Source organism: Phascolarctos cinereus, unplaced genomic scaffold (genome assembly GCF_003287225.1).
Source record: "Phascolarctos cinereus isolate Bilbo 61053 unplaced genomic scaffold, phaCin_HiC Scaffold_4;HRSCAF=312, whole genome shotgun sequence".
NCBI lineage: Eukaryota > Metazoa > Chordata > Mammalia > Diprotodontia > Phascolarctidae > Phascolarctos > Phascolarctos cinereus.
Genome location: NW_027555847.1, coordinates 184535242 through 184559539, shown reverse-complemented (window position 1 = coordinate 184559539; position 24298 = coordinate 184535242). Strand labels below are relative to the sequence as shown.

The 24298-nt window shown below is 37.1% G+C and overlaps 1 protein-coding gene across 3 annotated transcripts in view; it reads right to left on the bottom strand.

Annotated features, from left to right (window-relative positions):
• The window catches only part of CUNH9orf85 (chromosome unknown C9orf85 homolog), a 142135-nt gene that overhangs the window by 34891 nt on the left and 82946 nt on the right, over positions 1-24298 (bottom strand). Inside the window, exons 3-4 of one of the 3 annotated variants that reach the window (XM_021001783.2) lie at positions 15536-15649; positions 13650-14149 (exon numbers count right to left, since the gene is read on the bottom strand). The exons of 1 other annotated variant lie outside the window; for it this stretch is intronic. In XM_021001783.2, the coding sequence (XP_020857442.1) occupies positions 13954-14149; positions 15536-15649 (310 nt within the window). In that variant the 3' untranslated portion in view covers positions 13650-13953. Of the gene's footprint in view, positions 1-13649; positions 14150-15535; positions 15650-24298 lie in introns of those variants that run through there. One more of the 3 variants, XM_078152818.1, reaches the window with a different exon arrangement.

Genomic DNA, 24298 nt, shown 5'->3' with positions numbered 1-24298 from the left:
ATAAAAAGACACATACATACACACATATATGAATATACACACATACACACAAAAATGTATACACACACACACACACATATATATATATATATATATATACACACACAGACACACACATATATAACACATATATTTGTTTACAGTATAACCTAGAGGGAAGACACTGTCATTAATGGGGAATCAGGAAATATTTCTTGCAGACAGTAGGATTTTAACTGCGGACTGAAGGAAGCCAAGGATGACATAAGGTAGAAGTGAGGAGGGAGAGAATTCCAGGCATGGGAGGACAGCTAATAAAAATGAAGTTGAATGTTTGAAGAACAGCAAGAAAGGCATTGTCACTGGATAGCTGGGTATGTGGAGAGAAATAAAGTATAAGAAAACTAAAAGGTAAGAGGGAGACAGGTTGCAAAGAATTTTAAAAGCCAAACAGGATTTCATATTTGATCCTGGAGGAAATATGGAGCCATAGGAATTTACTGAAAGGTGTGGTGGTGACATGGTGAAATATGCATTTTTAGGAAGATCAATTTGAAAGCTGGATGGAAGATGGACTGGAGTGGGAAGAGGCAAGGTAGGCAGACCAACCAGCAGGCTAATGCAAGAACCCAGGTTTGAGGTGCTAAGAGCCTGAACCAGGGTTGTGGCAGTATCAAGGAAAGAAGGGGGTGATAATTCAAGAGATGTTGCAAAGGTGAAACTGACATGCCTTGGTAGCAGATTGGATATGTGGGGTGAGAGTAAGAAGTCAAGGATGACTCTTAGGTGGCAAACCTGAGTGACTAGGAGCATAGTGGTACCCTAAACATTAATATGGATGTTTGGAAGAGGGGAGAGTTTTAGGGAAAATGTGAGTTCAGTTTTCGATTAGTTAAGTGTAGAATGTCCACAGGACATCTAGTTTCAGATGTCTAATTAGCATTTGGAAATGGAGACTGGAGGTCAGGAGAGAGGAAAAGGCTGGATAAATAGATGTACTTGGAGATGATAATTCAATCCATGGGTGCTGATGAGATCACCAAGTGAAATAGTAGAGGGAGAGGAAAAAAAGGGCTTTTCAGAGACTATTTGTTACTTTTTAGGAAAATAAGAATTGAAACAAGCTTGAAATAAAAATTTAACTATGACAATAAATGATCACTTCTATTTCAGCTTATATTTTTACTTCGTTGTTTCAATCAGCTGTAAAAGGAAAAGGCCAATACTTCGTGGGTCTGTAACTGGATCAGCATGGCAACTTCTTTCACCAGTACAGATCACAACTCATCTATAATTCAGTAGATAAGTCTTAGAGAGTTGCTTGAGACTGAGAGAGATTAAATGGCTTACCCACAGGCACAGAGCTAGTAAATATGAGAGGCAGGATCTCATCTTCTTTATATGTATAAATGTGACCTCCACCTCTACCATGGTGATCTTAAGAAGAGCTATCAAGGATGTATTATGCTGATTTCCGATATCGTAAAAAACACACTAGAATTCAAGTCAGAATGTGCATTCACAGGGAAGTTCTGTTATTGCCTATTATTTTTGACAGGGTCTTTCATGCTGTCCTTGTGGATAAGATGGAGATGTGGGCCACATGATAATAGGTGAACAGTGAATGTATTAGTAAAGTCCAGTGTGGGATCTGGAGTCAGAGGAGCAGGGTTTGAATCCTAACTTTGCCAATTTGTTGTTGTTGTTGAGTAATTTTCAGTCATGTCTGACTCTTTATGATAATCATTTGGTGTTTTCTTGGCAAAGATAATGGAGTGGTTTGCCATTTCCTTCTCCAGCTCATTTTACAGATGAGGAAACTGAGACAAACAGGGTCAAGTGACTTGCCCAGGGTCACACAGCTAGTAAGAGTCTGAGGCCAGATTGGAACTCATGAAGATGAATCTTCTCGACTCCAGACCTGGCACTCTATCCATTGTGTGACCTAGATGCTCTCAATTTTTTCAATTACATTAGACAAATCATTCTCCCTCTCAGAGACTAACGTTTCCTCAGCAGTAGAGAATTAGATTCAATGACTTTAACCTGAACCCCTAAGATCCCTTCTGACTTTAAATCTATGATCCTAAAATATCCAGACTCAAAGAGTAGTCATCAATGGCTTATCAAATTGGAGTAAGGTCTCTAGTGGATTATGCTAGGAATATATCTTCTGTCATCATGCTGTCCAACGTTTTAATTAATGACTCAGAAGAAAGCACTGATGTCCTTCCTATCTTATTTGTAGATGACTCTTCCCATCCTGAGTGAAGGCGTGGGAAAGATGTCAAGGTTAGGGTTCCTTAAAGTGCACTGGGCTCTTTTCTGGCTGGCAGTTCTGTTTCAGACATGGTGCATATCCCCCAAGACACAGAGAAGCTCTATGAAGGAAGGGAAATGTCTGTCTTAAAAACTTCGTATCTTTCTCCAGTGTCTTGCACAGTGCTTTTCACTCAAGAAGTATTTAACAACTGAGTCTTGCTTTAAAAAACAAAGTACTTGGCAGGTCAAATGGCAGCATGCAGGAGATCTGGAAGGTAGAGTGGCAAGATAGATGGTAAAGACTCCATCTTACCTGAAGAGTTAGAGTTGATGTTCTCTGCTTGTCCAAGTAGTGTGAGCAGCCATATCTGCACTGCAGGGTAGGGTTGCCTGGTCTACCACTATTAGGAAGGAGGAGTAGGCCTGAGGATCTGAGTGGAACAGGGATTCTGCAGCTTCCCTCCTGTATGGATGGGGGCTGGAAGAGGTTTGTGTCCATCGAGAAGGAGGGGATTGGAAAGAGCACCTTGCATCAACTGCTCCACCAGGTTCCCAGTGCCAAAATGTGATCTAGGCAGTTGAGAGTGATAGAGAAGGGAAAGGGTCCATGCTGGTGACTGTTCATTCTAAACATTTATTAACTTGGTTTTTTTTCAGCGTGAACTTAGGTCTAATTGTTTAGACTTTGAGATTACGACTATCATTTAGGAGGCTCTATAGCATTCTCAATGAGCCAACCAATCAACCAATGTGAGCTAAAACACTTGACTTTATATTGTATGGGGGCAGTGTCTACAACAAAGGCAAAAGCCTCTCTACAACTTTGCCTCCATCCAGGCACATCTACAGTATCACGTGAATCTGTGATACCATCTATGGACTCACTCCAGTGACACAAGTCCTAATAGGTAATTGGAACAATACTGACAACTAGCAAGGTGAGGAAATTGAAGACTATGCCATTAAGAATACGGTGAAGGAACTGGGGATATTTAGCATGCAGAAAGGCCATCAGATGGAAACCGGATTACACTTGTTCTTCTTAAACTTGACTTAAACTTGACATACATAAAAACTTTCTAATAATTAGAGCTGTCCCAAAAAGGAATAGGCATCTTAAGACTTTAGGATATCTCTAAACAGACATAGATAGGATTTCTATTCTAGGTTTGGTAAGTGACCTCTTGAGGTCTCTTTCAATTCTGGTATTTCATGATTTACCATGGTACATTGGAAAAAGCACTGGCTTTTAATTCAGAGTTCAAATCCTGTCTCCATCATTTCATAACAGCATGACTTAAGGCAAGTAAGGCTAAGACCCTCTCTGGGCTACAGTCTCTTCATCTATAAAAAAAAGATTAGGATGAGATGTGTTTTGAGATCCCTTCTGGATCTAAGTCTATGATCTGATGATTCTGTGATCTTTAGGGGTCCTTCCAGATCTAAATCCTGTAATCCTATAAAAAAAAAAACACAGAACAAAACCATCAAGTGCTTTTGCTACTAACTCAAATTTAAATAGTGCTTTATGGTTTTAAATAGCATCTTTGATGCTACTACTTTGTTACTTTGTTGATCTGTGATATCATCCATGGACTCACTCCAGTGATGCGAGTCCTAATCCATCTTTGTTCTCTTACCCTGGGCAACTCCTACAATGAGTTAGTGTACATCCTCTCCAGGAAATTCCCTTGAAATGTTGGGGAGTCTTCTTGTAGTTCTCTTGTGTGAGATGACATGGACTATTCTTTGGTTATCTCTTGCCCTTGCCATACAACCAGTTCACCTTTTTCCAATCAACAAGCATTTATTAAGCACTTGTTATATGCCAGGCACCATGCTACATGCTGAGGAGCAAAGAAAGGCAAAACTAGTCTCCACCCTCAAGACCACAACCAAACAATTGTACAAAAAAGATAAATTAGAGATACAATCTAAAACAGAAGACACTTAGCATTAAGTGTAAACATCAGAGGCTTCTTGCAGAAGGTGTGATTTTAAAGAAGACTCCATTTATTCCTATGCTCTCTAGTGTTTTTAATAGGAATGGATGTTGTATTTTGTCAAATGCTTTTTCTGCATCTATTGAGATGATCATATGATTTGTTAGTTTTGTTGTTGATATGGTCAATTATGCTGATAGTTTTCCTAATACTGAACCAGCCCTGAATTCCTGGTATAAATCCTACCTGATCATAGTGTATTATCTTTGAGATAAGCTGTTGTAATCTCTTTGCTAATATTTTATTTAAAATTTTTGCATCTATATTCATTAAGGAGATTGGTCTATAATTTTCTTTCTGTTTTGGCTCTTTCCAGTTTAAGTATCAGCACCATATTTGTAACATAAAAAGAATCTGGTGGGACTCCTTCTTCACCTATTTTCCCAAATAGTATTGGAATTAGTTGTTCTTTAAATGTTTGATAGAATTTGCTTATAAATCTATCTGGCTCTGGAGATTTTTTCTTAGGGCTTGTTCACTTTCATTTTCTGAAATATGTTAAGTATTTTATTTCCTCTCTTGAGCATTTGTTGGATGGTAAAGGGCTCCAATCTACTCATGCTAACCATTTCTTCACTGCCATTTGGGTGACTCTCAACTTCTAATTCTTCAGAGACTGTAGTCTTACACAACATCCAGCCATTCACATCAGTAGAATATTGTTGCTAAAAAGATGGGCTTTTATTTTAGGTAGAAGCTTGAGGTCATCAAAAGCACTCTACAATTTATCAAAGACCTCCTGCTCTCCTCCCGTCCAATTTCTGGCCTAACTCATTGTCCACGCAGTGTCTGATATATTTGAGCTGATGAACCGGGCTATTATAGTTAAGGTAACAGACATTCACTTGGCTTTCCCAGCATGGATAGTTAGGTCTACCTCTTTTGATTATAAGATTATGGATGCCATTTAGGAGGCTCTGCAATGTTCTCAGACTGATACAATGAGTACAACATCATCTATAAATGAGCATCTAAAGAACTTCACCATCTACAGCAGTGGTGTTAAACTCACAGGGCCTCAAAACTCCACCACCCCCACCCCACCCCAGTGCAGCCCAATCAGATAAAAATGTAATTGGGACATGTTTAAAAATAAGTAAAAATGCAATACAGCACAGACAATGTGCAAACTAACCCACTTAGACCCCTTTTCTAATTGATGCAAGACCCTAGGCCATGCTTCACTTCACATCCCACCTAGCCATTCACCCAGGCCCCTCTCACCATCTGCCTACAATTGTGCCTGTCTTTTCACTTTCCTCATCCTGCTCCACTCCCTCCACCTCTTGTTCAGGGAATAGTAATCAAATTAATAGTACCATTGCTTCTAGAAAGGATATGTCAAATGACTGCTTTATAAAACAATCACCTCTCACTCCCCAAACTGAAATTGTCTTCTCTGGTCACCATTTCCCAAATGTGACTGCTTGAAGGCAAGCAATCATCTCTCTTTTTGGATATCTCCACATGGCAGAACTTAGTAACTTAATACTTTTTCATTCATTCACTCATGCATATATTTATTCATTAACTCATATTCATTGTATTGTCTTCACCCTCTAGAAAAAAGCTCCCTGAAGGCAGGTATTGTCTTTTTGTTTATATTTGCATTCCTACCTTTAGCACAGACCTTGGCACATAGAGGAAGCATTTATTAAATGCTTGTTCACGTGACTGACTTATTTTTTTGTCTCAGTTGATCACTTGTCATCTCCATTACTTCTTTCAAGGAATTCTATTCACTTTTGACATACACACAGCAAATAGCTTATTGGAGAGCCTTTAAACTGGAATTTTGCTCTATTAAATATTTTTTAATAGTCAATATACAATAAGCAATTGGAGCTTGTATTCTCCACACCATTCAGTTAGTTGTCTAACTGTAAAGATGTAGAACATCACTTATGAAAGCCTGCCTTTTCCTTTCTCATATCTGCATTAAGGTTGTTCTTGATGCAAAGATGGATTATTCTCATAAAGACTTTGTAGAGATGGAAAAGTAAGTATATGACTCGACAGTCACTAATATTCTCAATCCCTCTCCCCATCTCTCTCAACAAGATCCATGAATTTTTCCAAGTGTTCAGCACCCTCCTCTCTTTCAGATAGATACCATGGGAATCCATCTCTTACTTCTCCCCAAAATGTCATCTCTAGCATGACCATGAAGTATGTATGGTATACTTGATCTACTCCAGCCAATTTCCCCATCTTTGTTTCCTTTAGTGACATTCTTACCTCCTTGTGTCAAATGCTCATAGGGATTATGATACTGTGGTTCCACCATCATTGACCAAGGTAAGTTATGCAGCATTATCTCCATATTATATATGAGGAAAGAGAAACTCAGCAATGAAGCTTACACAGCTTGAGTAAATCAGGACAGACCTTCTGACTCCAAGTTCACTGTTCTTTATCACACTGTCTTGAAAATCTGCAAAATGCTTAGAATCTTCCAGGCTGATAAAAAGGAAACAAGAGGCCTCAAGTGCTAAGGCCTGAAAAGACTGCTCCAGTGTTAGGATATTGCTTGTGAATCGACAAATACACAGGTGCAGCCTGAGTCACTGCCACTGATAGGTTATAAAAACAAAGGCTTACAGAAACAAACAACTGTTTCTTTAAATGATTCAGAAACAATTTCAGAATCCACTCCTTGCCAGATTTTAGGCCCTACTAAATGATTGATTTATGTGTGGGATGTCCCTGACTAATCATACTGGAAATCTCTAATACCTTTTGGTAAAGTTGACAGGAAATTCTACACATAAAAAACCCAAAGGAAGGAAACTACATTATGGGGACAGACAGTCTCTGCTGGGTCATAAAGAATTAATCCAAGTTTAGTGCTGTAGAAGGGATGGGGACATGACATTGTGGTGGAAATGGTCCCACTGGAATAAATGGGAGACAAAACAGGAATACAAAGGAAAAAAAACTGAAGGCTTCATTATGCTTTTTTGTAGTCATGTTATCTTGTTAACATTTTTATGGCCACAAAAGATCCTCTGGGTGTAATTTACTGCCCTTCTACTTCTTTCATGTAGAAAATCACCTATAGCAGCATAGCAGGTCTTTAGGGTCAATCAGTCACATGTTTTCTAGGTGGGATAGTTACCCTTCCATCCCCTATTACATGTCATCTTCCTTATTTGTTCTCATCCAAGATCCTGAGGTAATCAAGGAGTATGTTCTGGTATTTCTTCATTAATTACTAATTACAACATCTCATTAAATGATCAATTACCTCTCAGCTGCCCTCATCAGTTTATTAAATATTACTTAAGAAATAAATGTTATTTAACAAATTGGAGAGATCTCTTTTCCCATAAGCATGCTAATCTCTAAATACTGAACTCACTAATCTTAGGCTTAAACAAACATCAAGGTTTCTGGCTATACTATTTATTAGTAGTGTAATGAACAATATAACAAACGTATAATTATTCACAGTATATTGGCTGTAAGAAGGATCACAGCCAAAGTTACTTTTAATGATCATTATAAATACAGACCTCCATAATTCTGGAAATATCATTCTTAAGATACAAACCAGTCTCAAGGCCCCAGAGACATGGATAAGGGATGCAGGGAGCCCTTGTTTATAGGTGGACATTGCTTTTAGGTCCATTATACTTATCAAGTTGTTGTGAACTTAAGATTAGGGCATTCTTATTGTTTTGGGGGTCTGGGATGCCCTTTATCCTTTATCTTTGGTCCCATCTTCATTTCCCATTTCAAATTCTTTGGCACTCAGCTTCTGGAATATCAATTTTTCATTACGCTTTAAATTCACTCAGCATTCCTATCCATCAAGGTCATAATTGTAACAGAAGCCAATTATTTCTCTGCTGGTACTATGCCGGTGGTGACTTTGTATTGGACTGTCATGACAAGTTTTGAAGTCTTTTGTATTTATAAATAAGATGGTTTTGTTTTCTGGTTCCACCTTTCAACTGGTTCTCTGCAACCTTCTGTCTTGAAATCTGTATTATCAGTGTGACTCTTGCTGTGCTTGTGGCTCTACCTCTACACAAGAGGATTTATACCAGCTTCCACCTACTTTTCGAAAAGTTGATAGACACAGTACTGAGTATGGAGTTCAAAGGCAAAACTGCCCCAGGACATTTGCCATGGGAAGCTTCCATGTCACCTCTCTGGTTCAGAGCAGTATTGTCAAAGGAAAATAGACATGGATCCCTACCAGCTGCTTACTGACTTAGAAAACTACAAATTAACATCATCTGTTTTACTGTATTTTTCAAAATTTTGAACATTTCCCTATTACATTTTAATCTGGTCCTGGCTCCACTGGGAGCATTGCCTGTGAGCCTCAAGTCTGACATTTCTAGTATAGAGTACCCTTTTATGAACTGGGGGAGTAATAAGTATACGAAGAGTCACGCTGATAATACAGATTCGAAGACAAAAGTTTATAGGGAATCTACATTAAATTGCATGGTCTTTTTATTTTCTTCTCTTACTGAGCTGGTGAATAGATGCTTTCCAAAGATCACTTGGTTCAAACAAGACCCTCATCTTAGTGAAACAAATACACTGGGTGACCCATCTCAGAACACATTTCCTGCTTTCTTCCTGCAGGGGTGGCCTGCTGGAGGCCTCCTAGGTTTCCCAAGCACTTAGCTATCTGTTTAGGCCACCAAAGTACCCTAATAATATGCAATGGGGAATTTGGAGCCTCTGTCCCTTCCCACCCACTCATGCCTGGGCCTATCTTCTTTTTCCTTCTTCTTCCCAAATTTGCCACCCTCTTCTACCATACCTAGTAGTTCCTCATTTCCCCACATAAATAAAATATAAACGATGAACATATAAAATATTTTGACCCTCAAAATGCTGGATAGTTTTTTAGCCTGGAAATTTCATGTGTCATCAGTAACATAATGATAATAATCATATTAATGCACCCTTAGTTTATAATGCCTTACCAAATTCTAGCTTTATTAAACATTTTCTTTAGAATGTACAAATGTGTTACACACTGATTGAGTTCTTATAAAATGTGAACTTTCTTAATATCAAATCTATAAATGAGATCCAAACATAATGCAAAAATGCAACTTGCCATTCAAGTTCTTCTAATCTAGAGAAAGATCTTATATAATTCCTGCCACTGTCCACCTTCTATTCATGTTTTACTGCATACTGAGTAACTTGAATTTCCTTTATTGCTCTATAAGATGGCATGATATTTCCAATTTTCAGCAGTTTCATCTTTCTATATATCATCATTATTTTTATTCCTAATGATGGCCTAAAAGCCCAAAGTTGGAGATAAAAAGATAAGTTACTGAGGCCTATTTCTGTAAGAACACAGTGGTCACTGTTGTCCATATCCTCCTAAGCATGCATCAAAAGCAAGCTAAGTACAGCTGCAGAGATGACTTTAAAAGTACTCTGGACAAATTAAAATATTTTCATTTGTTCAAGCATGTATTAAGTTCCTACCTTGTGTAGAACATTGTGCTAAATGCTACAAAGTTTAGATATACATTCCGATAATGCATAGTGTTTACTGGCTAGTAATACATGAAATTATAATTCTGCTTTGTTTTTTCAGGGTTGTCAGTTTGGTGTCTTAAAACTACAACACCTACAGCATTGGATATATATTGCTTGGAAACAAACCTCTTACAGAAATCATAGGATACAAATAAACACGAGACTTTTTAGACATCATTCCCAAAACAGCAACCTATCTTTTCATTAATTTTTTAAAGTATGTTATCCTCCATTGTGTAAAAGGATCAATAAATCAATAAAAAGTTAATAAGTACTTACTACGTGCCTAATGTTGTAGATGCAAAGACAAAAGCCAAAGGCCACACCCTCAAGCAGCTAACCTTCTCTTGAAGAAAACAACATGACAGGTGCTAGTATGAAATACAAGATAGATACATAGTGACTGCAGTGATGGGGGAGAATATTAATAATTGAGGTGAATCAGGGAAGAGTTCATGCAAAAGACGCCACTTGAGCTAAGGCTTTAGGGAAACGAAGGAATCTATGATGCAGAAATAAGGCAAGACATGGGAAAGAGCCTGTACCTTTGTACAAAGACAGGGGATGGAGCATCATGTGTGAGGAATGGCAAGAAAGCATGGGGTTTTTTTGTTTGTTTTGTTTTTGCATTTTGGTGAGGCAATCGGGATTAACTGACTTGCTCAGGATCACACAGCTAGGAAGTGTCAAGTGCCTGAGGCTGCATTTGAATTCAGGTAAGAAAATATGTTTTGTTGGACCACAGAAATGTGTGAAGGAGAGCAATGTGTAACAGTACTACAAAGACAAGTTGAGGCCAGACTGTGACTTGCTAATTACTAAATGTAAGTATTTATTAAAGTACCTACCATGACTCAGAATATAACTGAGCCTGTGAGAAGTGATAAGGCCCCCAAGTGAGAGTGAAGAGAAAAAAAGAGAAGAGGGGATAGACAATCAAGGCTGGCTTTGGAGTCAGTAAAAGCTAGGTTAAAATAGTGCTTCAGATACATACCGCCTATGTGACTGTGGGTAACTGATTTAAGCTCTCAGGAATTCCTTTTCATCATACATTTCAAACGAGTTGCTCATCTGAGAAAATGAAAGCAGTTTACAAAACCACAGACAAAAAGACCTGAGCTCCACTGTGTACTAGTGGCATTCATTGACAACCAACATAACTTCATTTAGAAACATTTTTAATGGGAAAAAAAAATTTTAAGGGGTTCAAGTATGGCTTTAAATCCTCTCCCAGCCATGGCCATATACACAGATTATCTTTTAAGTTCTTGTTCAATTCTTGTAAGGCTTTGACCTTGAAGCTGCCTGGAAGAGAGTCACCAGAAGCTGACACAAGCATTTTTATTTTTATTTATTTGGGGGTGAGACAATAGGGGTTAAGTGACTTGCCAAGGATCACATAGCTAGGAAGTGGTAAGTGTCAAGTGTCTGAGGCCTGATTTGAACTCAGGTCCTCCTGACTCCAGGGCCAGTGCTCTATCCACCGCGCCACCTAGCCACCCCAACACAAGCATTTTTAACACCACATTCTTTCCTGCTGCTATCATCTCTGCTGAAGTGAATCAAGATTACAGTTCTTAGAATGCTGCAGAAAACGAATGCACACTGTTTGCCAGAACACTGCGGGCATATACTGATGTAACTAGTTGATATGGAACACTGGAATTCCATGTTTTTCCTGTCTTGTTCCTCCCCGACCCCGTGTCCCCCCCGCCACCCCCCCATTTGCTTGTAAGAATAGTTATGCCCCAGAAAGGTTCCTTCGGTTATATAAAATTTTGTTTGTGAAATGACATCATTCCCCCATTCATAATTCTTGTCTTGTTAGGGTTCTTCCAGTTGGTAGAACTTTCAGAGCTTTTGCCTTTGAAAAGTGGACGGATCTCAATTTTTGGATATTGTCATGTTTTCACCTTTTCATTTTATTTTGTTGTTGTTTTCTTTCCTGTTTTTTAAAATAAAGCTACATAAAACTTGTGGATAAAAAAAAAAAGACCTGAGCACAATGCACTGAACTTAGCTCTACATTTAATAAAATTTGTTGAACTCATGACATTTCTTTCATCCATCATATTTTTATGCTTTTTTCTCTGGAAATGTTTTAAAACCAGTCCTACATAATATAGGCAAGTAAGTTCATAACTTTAAATCTTGGCTACTTATGAACCAAAATATTTTGTGCTAATTATTTTTAGCCATATGATATACTAGGCACTATTAAAAATGATAAGATTACAGGATGTACAGTACATAGTCTTAATATATGGGCACATATTAAGCTACAAAAAAAATGCTTACACATCACAGTAAAAAGAAAATAAAAAGCCTCTGTTTCATTTCTACATAGTGATTCACACTCTAGAAAATGGTTTTAGGTAAGGGAAACAATTCCTATACAAACACAACTGAACTAAATAACATAAATGAATTCTAGGCTATTCTTGATAATATTTTGTGGCGTGGAACTAAAGATACACAATTACAAGAACATGCCACTAGGTGATGCTCTTTATCAAACTTCCCTCCAGTTGAGTAATCTGTGTTAGCAGGCACCATTCTTAATAATAATAATAATAATAATAACAACAATAACAATATGCAAAAAAGCAAAGACATTGCATAAACAGGATTATATCCTGCATATGTTTTGAATTACTGAGATATAGTTATTATATTAAAATACATTTATAACTGACTGAAGGGGAGTTGAGAAGAATGAATATTACTGCCCCACTTCAAATGCTGGCCATATTGCTTCACAAACTTGTTTCTAGAAAGAAGTAATTTATAATTTTTGTATTCATTAAATAATTTTATATTCACAACTACTCTGTAAGGTAGATATAGTGGAAAGCATATTGTCCTGGAAGAATTCAAAAGAATTTTTCTGCTGCTATTACACTCATGCAACAAGAGGCAATTCCTGTGCCCTCTGCATGCCTGCTTTCTCATCTGCAAATGAGAGAATGGGATTAGATGAACTCTATGGTGCTTACGACTCTATGTAAAATAGCTCTTACTAACTTGCTCCATAGGAAACTGAGGATCAGAGAGACTGACTAATGATTAGCAAGTGGAAGAACCACAGCCAGAACTCAATTTATTACTTGCCCTCCTTGCCTTAAAGTACTATTATATGGATGACACAAGATAATGTATATGAAAGGGCTTGAGTATAATAAGCATATTTATCATAAACATGTTTGTGCCTAAGACCTCTTGGGCAACAGAACTGAGTGACACTTAGAGACGGTATCTTCTGACTTTTCACAATATAACATCACTTCTTTAATGTAAAATATGAATTAAGTCCTTTATATGAAGGGGAAGAACAAGGAGCATAAATTGAAGTTATCGTTATTATTCTTATTAATAAGAAGAATCTTACACAATTTTTATGAATGACTTATGACAAGTCACATAGTTCTTTAAGGTTGACAAAGTGATTCATTTATATCAACTCTGCATAGAAGGTATTTTTACTCTCATTACACAGACAAGGAACCTGAGGCTCAGAGAGTTTTCTTGTCAACTAGTAAGTATTATGGGACTTGAACTTCATTATCTCCTAAACTCACATCCAGTGTTTTTCCTACGACAACATTCTATTTCTACAATAAAGGAAAAATACGAGATTATGGCTTTTCAATGCGAATTATTCAACTAATTAATATTTGTTGAAGCCCCCCACCCTAAAGAGATCAACCCCTTTCACATCAGAGATTAAAAATATTCCATTAATCCTGAATACTATTCAGGCTTATGATTCATGTAGCTTTCTAAATAATAATACTGAAATTACTCAACACTTAAAACACTTAAAAAAGAGACATTCCATGAGAAAATTCAAAATGGACGCATCAAAATTAAAGGAGCAGTATGTTGAATTAAAAAAAAAGAGTTCATTTTTATTGTTCCAAGAGAAATTTAAGAATGGATTCTGTTTCTGATGAAATCCAAATGACAGAAAACTAGATCTGGAAGCAGTTTTTTCAGGTCATCTACTGATGCCATTTTACAGATGAAAAAAACAGTCTCCAAGAAAGCAAGTGATCTGACTATGGATACATAACTGGTTAATAACAGAGGCAAGACTAGAACCTAGCAACCCCTAATCCCAGGTCAGTGAGCTTTCCATTGTCCTGTATATAATTTCATAGGCCTTTGTACAAGACCTTCAAGTTGGTTAGGTTTTCGCACTTGCAGATTTGTTTTTGGTATAGCTGCTATGATTACTTTGTTCCTCATCTTCTGATTCATTCAAATCAAGGTCAAAATCTAATTCGTCATCACTCTGTTCTTCAAATCTTCTGTTTCTTCTCCTGCAGTGAGATATCTCATCACTTTCAATGTCTGCTGTCTTCTCTAGCTTGTTACTGATCCTGATGGAGGGAGGGGAAAAAATCCAATTACCTGCCAGGTTTTTATTATTTTCTTGCTCAGTAAAGGCAGAGGGTGTCTTTTCAACAAAATTCTACTTTTTTTGATCGTGATCAGCAAGAATTTCAGTGAAATAAATATGAATAAAAGATCCCTGAAGATTAAGTTACAAGCCCAGCTAATAATAATGTCGCTGGTTATATGCAGCCCAATCAAATCAGAACGACATTCATTACAGAAAAACTGTTTAACACAAAACAAAGTCAAAACCATAAACAAACGTCACAGTATTCTAATCTATTTTCAGTTTCTCTGTTTTGTCCACTGTCAACCTGAGTCTTGTTTTGATGACAGTAAAAATTTAAAAATGAGTTTATCTACATATTGCCTAAGTCTCGTAGCTTAAACACTTTTTATATTTTCTTGGGACAGGGATAGAACCATGGATCCCTACTGTGAAAAATGGGGCTTCTATCTGAAATCAAACAAAACTAGTCTGAGAACTTCATGTTTACATGAAAGCTCCACTTCAAAATGCCGAAGGAGACTTCGTGTATATCACATAGGCGAGTAACACATGTATTCACTGACTGGCTATTTATTGCACTTTTGAGAAGGAATCTGGGCCTAAAACCTCTCTAAGGAGAAGCAGATTTGACCAGAAACTTAGGAGGAAAGGGTAGTTGGGGTAGAAGAATAGATGAAGGGTACCTGGGTTTGATGGTGTGAAGTGTTAAGTATAACAGCAGTGCTTGTAAAGAACAACAAAACAGAGTAAGATCTGAGACACATTGACTCACCCTCTCAATGGCTGTACACCAAGTAGCAAATGAAGTTATACCAAATGCTTATGTCATAAAGGCTTTTAAGTTAGTCTGCATCCCCAGAGGCAATATTTACAGGAATAATACAAGGGCAACAGCCCAAATAAAGACATGTGGTTATCCATTTACTATAACAAAGCAAAAAATGCACCATGTCTAAGTTCACAGCTATTTATTTTCCTTTCTATGTCAGTTAAGCAGGTCTTACATGAACCAGAGAAATACGGATTATACTCTGAATTCAATGACCTTAGTCAAAGAGTAAACAAGGCTTGACTTGAATGAAATTGTGCTACAAACAAGAAAAATTTTTTTAAAAATTAACATAAAAATGTCAACTCATTAGGGCTGATTAACATGAAAAAGATTATTGAAACTGATATGGGGAAAACTACTGAAAAATTTTAAATTGAAATTCTCTTACAATCTGTTTCCACAGATTGATCATATAATTTTACTGAAATATAAGCCCTAATTAGTTATCTGAATTCTTCAATGAAAGAAAACGCATGTGCATCAAGCAGTGGAAGAGTGAAATAAACTTTCATGGAAATAAATACTCACGGAATAACAATTTCTTCTTTCTTTCCACATTTAGCACAAACTTCAAGTTCACAAGCACATGGTCTACAAATTATGTGATAAGAATCCTTCACTGTCTTTTGTAAACATTTAACACTAAAGAAGAAAAAAAAATTGCTATCATTTCAATTTAGATGTTTGAATTACTTCTTATCAAATGTTTATCCTTTTCTTTCTCCTCCCAATAAAAAGCTTCACAAATGCAAAAATTAAAAAGAAAATCCATTTTTACCAATCTCATTCAACAACTGTTTTGGAAGCACATAGAAGAGAACCTAGAAGAGGAAATAATATACACTACAATAGTAATATCAATTAATAATAAAATTAGAATATAGTAACAAAAAGAGATATGAATGCAAAAGAAATAAAAAATTACTTTTGTCTAGGATGACAGAGAAGGTTTGGTTTCACAGAGGCTATACCTGAATGTGGCCTTCAAAAAGGAGCTGCAATTTCACAAGTGAAGATTAGGGGAGGAGGAGAGACTGAATTCCAGACCAGGGTGATAATGTGAAACAATGGCATGAACGTGTGAAAAGACAGAGTGGATGAGGATAATGACAAGTGGTCCTGTTGAGCTGAACAGAAACTATATGAAAGGGACTAGTTCAGAGAAGGAAAGCTGGAAAAATGGATTTTAATTTTAATAGATGATGTAATCAAAATTATCCATTTTGACAATGAAGAACCACTGAGAGAGGCAAAGCAGCGTAATAGAGAGAAACCTAGCTTCAGAATCAGAAAGACCCATCACTGAAACATACTGGCCGTGTGACTCCAGGACAAATCAACTCACAACTCACTAAGACTTCCATTGGTAGAGGGAGTTCCTTCCTTACATCAATGAAGTAACAAGTCCACGTGAAAAAACAAGGCACATGGGGGTGTGGGGGAGGAGTTGGGAGTAGTAATCACTGAAGGCTTCTAAGCATGGGAGTAACATGATTAACTCTGTGCATTAAGAACATTACTCTAGCAATGAAAGGTAAAACAGATTGATGTAGGAAGAACCTGACAGTGGGAAAAGACTACTAAGAATCAAAGTTGAGGATCACATAAAGAGCAACGAAGACACACGTAGACATGAGCAGAGTATAAGAAAAACATATGCCTGTAAAAAAGATAGGCTGCTCAGGTAATAAGTATAGGGAACAAGTTAAGGAATGGCCAGTGTGCTCTACTGGTTTCCATGAAATGTCAAGAGAATGAGAGAAGGCACCATCAGGTCAGGTGTGTCCCCTGTAATGAAAAGATGAGAGTCACTAAATGGGCAAGCAAGGATGGGCTCTGATTTGTGTTATTAGAAAAATATCTAGAATGATGCAACCTCAGATCTATTGGAACATACAAGAAATAACTGACATAGAGTGCTTTAAGGTTTACATAATGTTTTACCAATATTATCTCTTTTGAACCTCACAACAACTCTACGAAGTAGGTACTATTATCCTTATTTCACAGATGAGGAAACTAACAATCAGAAAAGTCAAATGAATTGTCCATGGTCATCCAGCTACAAAGAGTCAGACATAGAATTAAAACTTAGCTCTTTCTGACTCCAAAGTCAAGTATTCTTTCCATTATAGTAAGTCAATCTCTTCATTTTATACATAAGGAATCTAAAGACCAGATAAGCTGAGCTGATTTGCCCATTGTCACAAAAGCAGTGAAAAGCAAAATCAGGATTTGATCTTAAAATTTTCTACTCCAAATTTGGCACTCTTTTCAATAAACCAAATTACTACTAATGGGAGTTCTAAATGAGAAATTGCCCCGATATTAGAAATATCTATTAAACAACTCTTAACGCATCATCACTGCAGTGCCATTTTAAATTACAACAGGCACACAACCAACCCAATGTCATGAAGGCTATGAAGCATCTTTAAGAATGTCTTTTAGGTTTCTAGTCATAGTTAAAGAGATTTTCTATCCAAAAGATATTTTCTAAAAAAGAGGAAAATGATGAACTGAGATTTCCTCTTAAAAATACACTAGGAAAATAATAGTGTTTGTGCCTTATTTTAATTTCTTTGGAAATGGTCCCAATTTGAACATCTTGCTGGCCTACCTAATACTGAATCATTTCTCTTTAACTATTTTGTGTAGTCACCACAGAACAACAGATCTTTTGCATCCATTTCTGTCCAACCTCTAAGAAAAATACAATGCCTAAGAAAGTGTAAATGATCAATCTCTGACCAGATTTTACAATTATTAAAGTAGAAGCTATATAGGAATAAGAACAGAGCTATTCTTAGCATCATAAACAGAAGTGTCATTGCCAGTGAAGGCAGAGATGATTACACATTTATGATCAAAAAGAATAAAAGCTCAAAGAAAACAAATTACGTTTTCATGTGGATACATTATAGAGACAAATATATATGTGCATACATAAAGAAGAAAAGGGAACTGACTTAATTAGTGAACATAATATTCATTAAATGGTCAAAAAACAATAAAAAAGAGTAATACAAAATTTTAAAGCAGTAGAATATATATAAATACAAAAAAAAATCCCAAACAAAAATTAACCTTCAAATCAAAAATAATTATTGAATGCCTATGATGTAAGGAACGTTACGCTACGTGTTGGTGAAATCAATAAGTACAGCTTACTAGGGTGGGGTGAGATATAAATATAAATAGCTAAAATATCCAATATCAAGAGTAATAAAACAAAACGTTAGGTTATTACCAATCAGGAAGCCATGAAAGGTTTCTTGGAATAAGTAGCATTTGAGTTGGATTTTAAAGGATGGTTAGAAAACTTAACAAGAAAAAGGAAGGAATGGAGGACATGGTAGGTACAAGGAACAACTTAAACAAGAGCATAAAGTTGAGACTGTGTATGCTAAGGGAACAAAGAGCTGTCCAATTTGTGGACAAATATACAGCAGGTTCCACCTCCAGAAAGAAAAGTGATTAACTCTTTGTGCAGATCAAAGCATGTTTTTTCACTTTATTTTTCTTGCTTTTTTTGTAATATGGAAATATATTTTGCATGACTTCACATGTATAATAGGTATTATATTGCTTGCCTTCTCAATGGGTTGGGAAGAGGCTTGAGAGAGGGACTCAAAATTCAAATTCAAAATTTAAAACTGAAAGACGAAAAATACATAAATAGCAGGAAATATATACATGGACAGAAGTTGCAGAGAGTCTTGTATGTCAAGTACTGAAATTTAAAATTTATCCAGTAGACAATAGGGAGTCATTAAAGATTTCAAAAAAGTTGAGTGATATGAAAAGATCAATGTGAAGAAAGATTATTATTGCACTGGTATGAAGACTGGATTGGAGAGGAGAGATAAGACTCTGAGAACTAAACTATCCCAACAGCCTCGGCAGGTAGAAACAAAGAGCTGATCTGGGATTGTAGTGGTGGGGTAAGATTTGAAAGATGAGGATGAGACAAGATGGATAGGATGACATCTACATTCCAGGCATCACCTCCATCTATTCACCAAAGGAACCTTGAACTCTGTCCCTGGAACCATCCTAGACTTTGATACGTGAATTTTTGCTTTATCTTACCTGGAACCAGATTTCCATACCACTTCCTAGACATCTCCATACTGTCTGTTCCTACATGCTACACATATCCTGTTGCTAGCTCCTCATTCCATTTTTTCCTCCCTCATTAGAATAAAAGCTCTTTGAGGGCAGAGACTTTCTAGTTTATTTGTATTTGTATATCTGGGGCAGCTAGCTGGCACAGTAGCATTCTTGCTGGGTCTAGTCAGGAAGACATCTTCCTGAATTCAAATCTGGCCTAAGACATGCATTAGCTGTAAGACCCTGGACAAATTTGCCTCAGTTTCCTCATCTGTAAAGTGAGCTGGAAAAGGAAATGGCAAACCACTCTGTATCTTTGCCCAGAAAACTCCAAATGGGGTCACAAAGAGTTGGACATGACTGAAAACAATTGAATAACATTTGTATCCCCATTACTTGGCTCACAGAAAGGACTTAATAGGCTAACCCCCTCTGTCTCTGTCCTTCTCTCTGTTTCCCTTGTCTGTCTCTATCTGTCAATGCCATGTAGCTTCTCATCTATTATAATAAGAAAAAAAAAACACCAAAACTCCAAACAATCCTTTATCCTCTATTTTCTTATTATTTTCTCATATCTACTAGAGCAATGATAAAATATGGGAATCACTGATCTAAGGATATCTATCCTTTACAAACACAGCAATTAAATACAAACACAACAATAGCACTTCTACAGAGCCACGCTTGTCCCACTAAAGCTTCAAATCATCTGTCATTAATTGACCAACTGACAGAGCTTTAAAAAGCATGATGTGTTTAGGGGAGCACTCTCCAATTCTCCAAACAATTCTAATCCAAAGAAATTACTGTCACTTCTTCCAGCCTACCAATTATGTATTTCAAAACAGGTTTAGAATCTGCAGTGCCTTATTTTGTCAGAATAAGAAGGTTAATTACAACAATTCCTAAAATATATAAACTACTGAATGATGACCAAATATTTCAAGGCTATTTTTGGAAAAAAGATTACAACTAATATTTCAGGGCAAGGCTTGTAATAAAAGGGCTCACAATCCTAATCAACACTGAGCAAATGAAAATCCAGACATAGATGTATAACTCATTAAAGAAATAAAAATATAGGGGCAGCTAGGTGGCACAGTGAATAGAGCATCGGCCCTGAAGTCAGGAGGACCTGAGTTCAAATCCGGCCCCAGACACATAATGTTTCCTAGCTGTGTGACTCTGGGCAAGTCACTTAACTCCAATTGCCTCACCAAAAAAAAAAAAGAAAAGAAAAGAAAAGAAAATATAGTTATCTTTAAAATGATTAAGATTCAAATTTCCTGGTAAGATTTCAGTGTGGAGTTTATAGTTATACTACATTGACATAAACTGTGAATACAAGCTCCTGGGACTAAAACTCAACTATCAAGTAAACTCATCTTTCTGGTATGTGGTGACACAACATTCTTTCTTGTCAATGATTAACTTTTAACAGTTTCATCTATTATAAGAAATAGGAGTACTTTAATTGGAAAGTATAATACAATAATAATGCCTGGCTACAATGCTGCATAGCTCACTGATAAATATGGAAGAAGTGAAATGAAAATTCAAACCTGCTTACTGTTCAAGTAAAATGTAGAGAGGTACAAGCTATATATAGCATATTACAATATATGATTTGCCCATGATAAGTACTGTAAAAGACAACAAAAAGGAAAGAGGAAAAAAAAATAGGCTCAAGTACTGCCCTGTTACACAAAAAATATTGAAAGGCCCAGAGAAAGCACTCCAGCTTTTGGCTGATGCTCTATGGAGGATTTTTTTTATATGGACATAAATGGACTGTGACCTCCAGTGGGGTATGAGTGTCCTTACCCATTAGATTATAGATCCGTTATTCATTTTGTAAAAGTCCTAGCATTAATCAATCAATAAGCATTGATTAAATACCTAATATGTACCAGGCACTGTGCTAGACAATAGATATTAAATATGATTAGAACAGTGATATCCAAAATGGGGTACATGCAGCCTGCCAGAGTACACAAGATGATCCTCTGGAATGTGGCAAGAAAGTACTAGAACTTACATTTATGTTTAAAAAGGAAATTAAGCTTTAATAATAGTTAATATATGAACTCATACTGGCATCCTCAGTGCACATTAGGCAGTCACATGTAATGAATGATACATGAAAGCTATTGGGAGCTCCATAAAGTAGAGGGGTTGATAATAGAGCCCTCATTCATTTTCAGCATACTAACATATTTTACAGTTCATACATATCTAGTTAATTGAATTTATAGATATTATTATCTAGTTCTAACTAAACTAGCTTTCATGAAATGGCCAGGTGGCTTAAAATATTCTTTCAAAGAAACTAGGAATTAGAGACAAATGTTAATAAAGCAAGCACAAGTGAATAAGAAAATGGCAGAGCAGATACTTCTTCATGTCCCAAGTTCTTTGTCAAACACATTACAAAGAAACACTGTGTTGATTGTGTTTCATATCCAACAAATAATATCTAACAAATAATCATATCTAAAAAAAAGCCACCAAAGGTCAAAATTATCAAGATTAATGTACACAATATATTAGATATATTGATTTTGAGGTACCTGAAATTCACAACAGAACAAATAATGATCAAGAAATCCAATAAGAAAGTACAGGAAATGATTATTTCCACTCCAGCACTCCATAAAAAGCCTGCCAGAAACTGACAGGCCAGAGAAAAAGGGGCTGCCCACAGTTAGAGGCAGTGGAGACCAACAAGCTCTAAGCATGGAGACAGGCCAGAGGCAAGGGTGGCCTGCAGGACGCTGTGTCCAAGAATAGCAAGAGTGAAGGGCTCCCCAGAGAAAAGTCCCAAGGTGGACAACACAAGCCCTAGGCAGCAACAGCAGACAGTGACGTACATGGCAACACTTAGACAAGTGGCAGTGAAGCACCCAGGGGGTTTTGGGGTCCCTAGCACTCTGTCTTCAGATGCAATAGAGGGCCCTGAAATTGAGTGCTCCAAACCTCAAAAATCCACAAGGGCCAAGCACTGAGGCTGAAGTCAGAACAGGTACCCAGCTGATCCAGGGCAAGCCTATGCGATGCTCAACACCTGACCAAAAGATGTAGCAGGAGACTGAGTCTGGTGCTGATACAAAGTCTCAATTCAGAGCTAAAGATGGAGAATTAAGTAAACCAAACAAGATGCTGACCAGTATAAATACTGTTGATATAGAGATGCCCAAAAATCCAGGCCAAAAAGAGTGATAGCTATAAGCAGAACCTCAAAAAAAAAAAAACGGATTTTCCACAAGGACTACATGAATAGCTAGAAAAAATGAAGCAAAAGATAACAGGTGAAATAAAAGCTCTAGCTAGAGCAGTGGTGTCAAACTCAAACAAAAATGCATATTGACTTAGAAAACCTCAAATTAATATCAGCTATGTTGTATTATATTTTTATTCTGTTAGATACTAACCCACATCAGCGACAATATTGTTTAACACAGCATGGCCAAGGAGAGGACCCTAGGACATTCCTTTAGGAGCTTTTGCCTTCAAGACGACATTGATACATTAAGTATTTTTGTTTGAAGCAGTTTCCAAGTCACCTAACTATATCAACATCTAGCTCATGTGTAGTCAGGAAGACCTGAATTCAAATCTGGCCTCAAAACACTTAAAAGCTATATGACCTTGGGCAAGTCACTTAATCTCTATCTACCTCAGTTTCCTCCACTGTAAAATGAGGATAATAGTATATAGCTCCCTGCTATGAGGATCAAATGAGATATTTGTAAAAGTACTTAGCTCAGTGCTTGGCACATAGTAGGCAGCTAATAAACGCTTATTCTCTTCCCCTTCCCTTCTCATTTATCCATAAGGGTTGTTGAAATTTAGGTATACTGTGCATCTCTAGCATTTCCCTGATCTTCCTATCTAGAGTGTCATAATCCTGTCATGAAAAGAAATTGGCTTAATGCAGCATAACCTGTTCTTGATGACATCATGTTGGCTCTAAACGACCATATTTCCATTTTTAAATGCTCACAAATTATTCCATTTTAACGATATATTCTAGAATTTTGCCAAGTTTGCTGTCCTATTCTTCTCTTCTTCCAAGCAAGTGGCAAGTCCCCCCTCCTCCATGATTTTGCAAATATCACTAACAGTGGCGCAGCGGTCAGTCACAACCACTATAGTTCTCTTGGTAACCTTAAGTGAAATTTGTCCTGGTCTGGGAAAGTGATCTCACTAAGAGAAGCAGGTCCTCTCTTATCTTCTCATTTACCTAAGTTTCAATTCCTTATTTAACTCTTTTGTTTTCTTTTTTTTTTAATAGAAAAAAATTCTTTCCACGGCAAAGAAAATAAAATGAGAGTTGGAATAATTTTTCCTTCTCTCATTTATTCATTTCACTCTATGCAGAGTCAAGCTTTCTCTTGAACAACAGCACAGCTTTAAAAAACAAAACCAAATCCTTTTTTGGTTCTTAACATTCTGGCACAAGTTATGTATACTTCATGTAGACACATACACACACATTTTTTACATATGTGTGCTTAATTATAATAGTTTTTCCCCAAAAGAACAGTTTGTGTTTAGTTTTTTAACTCAGCTGTTTGGGTAGGGGTTAAATTATTAAGAACATATAGTGAGGGGTGGAGCCAAGATGGCAGAGTGAAAGCAGTGACTTGCTTGAGCTCTCCCCCAAACCCCTCCACATACCTATAAAAAATGGCTCTAAACAAATTCTAAAGCAACAGAACCCACAAAAAGACAGAGTGAAGCAAATTTCCAGCCCAAGACAACCTGGATGGTTGATCAGAAAGGTATATCATGCAGGGCGGAGAGAGGAACGCGGTGTGGCATGGGTACGCAGGCCACAGTGAACCTGGAGCAGGCCTCAGGGGACTGAATCTTGGGCAGCTATGGCAGCTTCCAGACCTCTCGACCCACAAACACCAAAGACAACTTAGAAGGTCAGTGGGAAAAGTCTGTTTCTGCGGTGCTAAGAGAGGAGCTAGGTCAGAGCCAGTTCCAGAGCACAGAGCGCAGAGTGCGGGCGCTGGGGCGGTGGCTGCGTCCTGAGCTTCCGGCCCACAGACTGAGGTGGAATCAAGTGGCTGATCAGAGGGAGATTGCACGGATCTCTTTGCCAGTGCTGAGGCGGGAATCTCTTGTTTTGCCCGTGCTTGGATCTGGGTCACAGTTCTAGGTGATGGT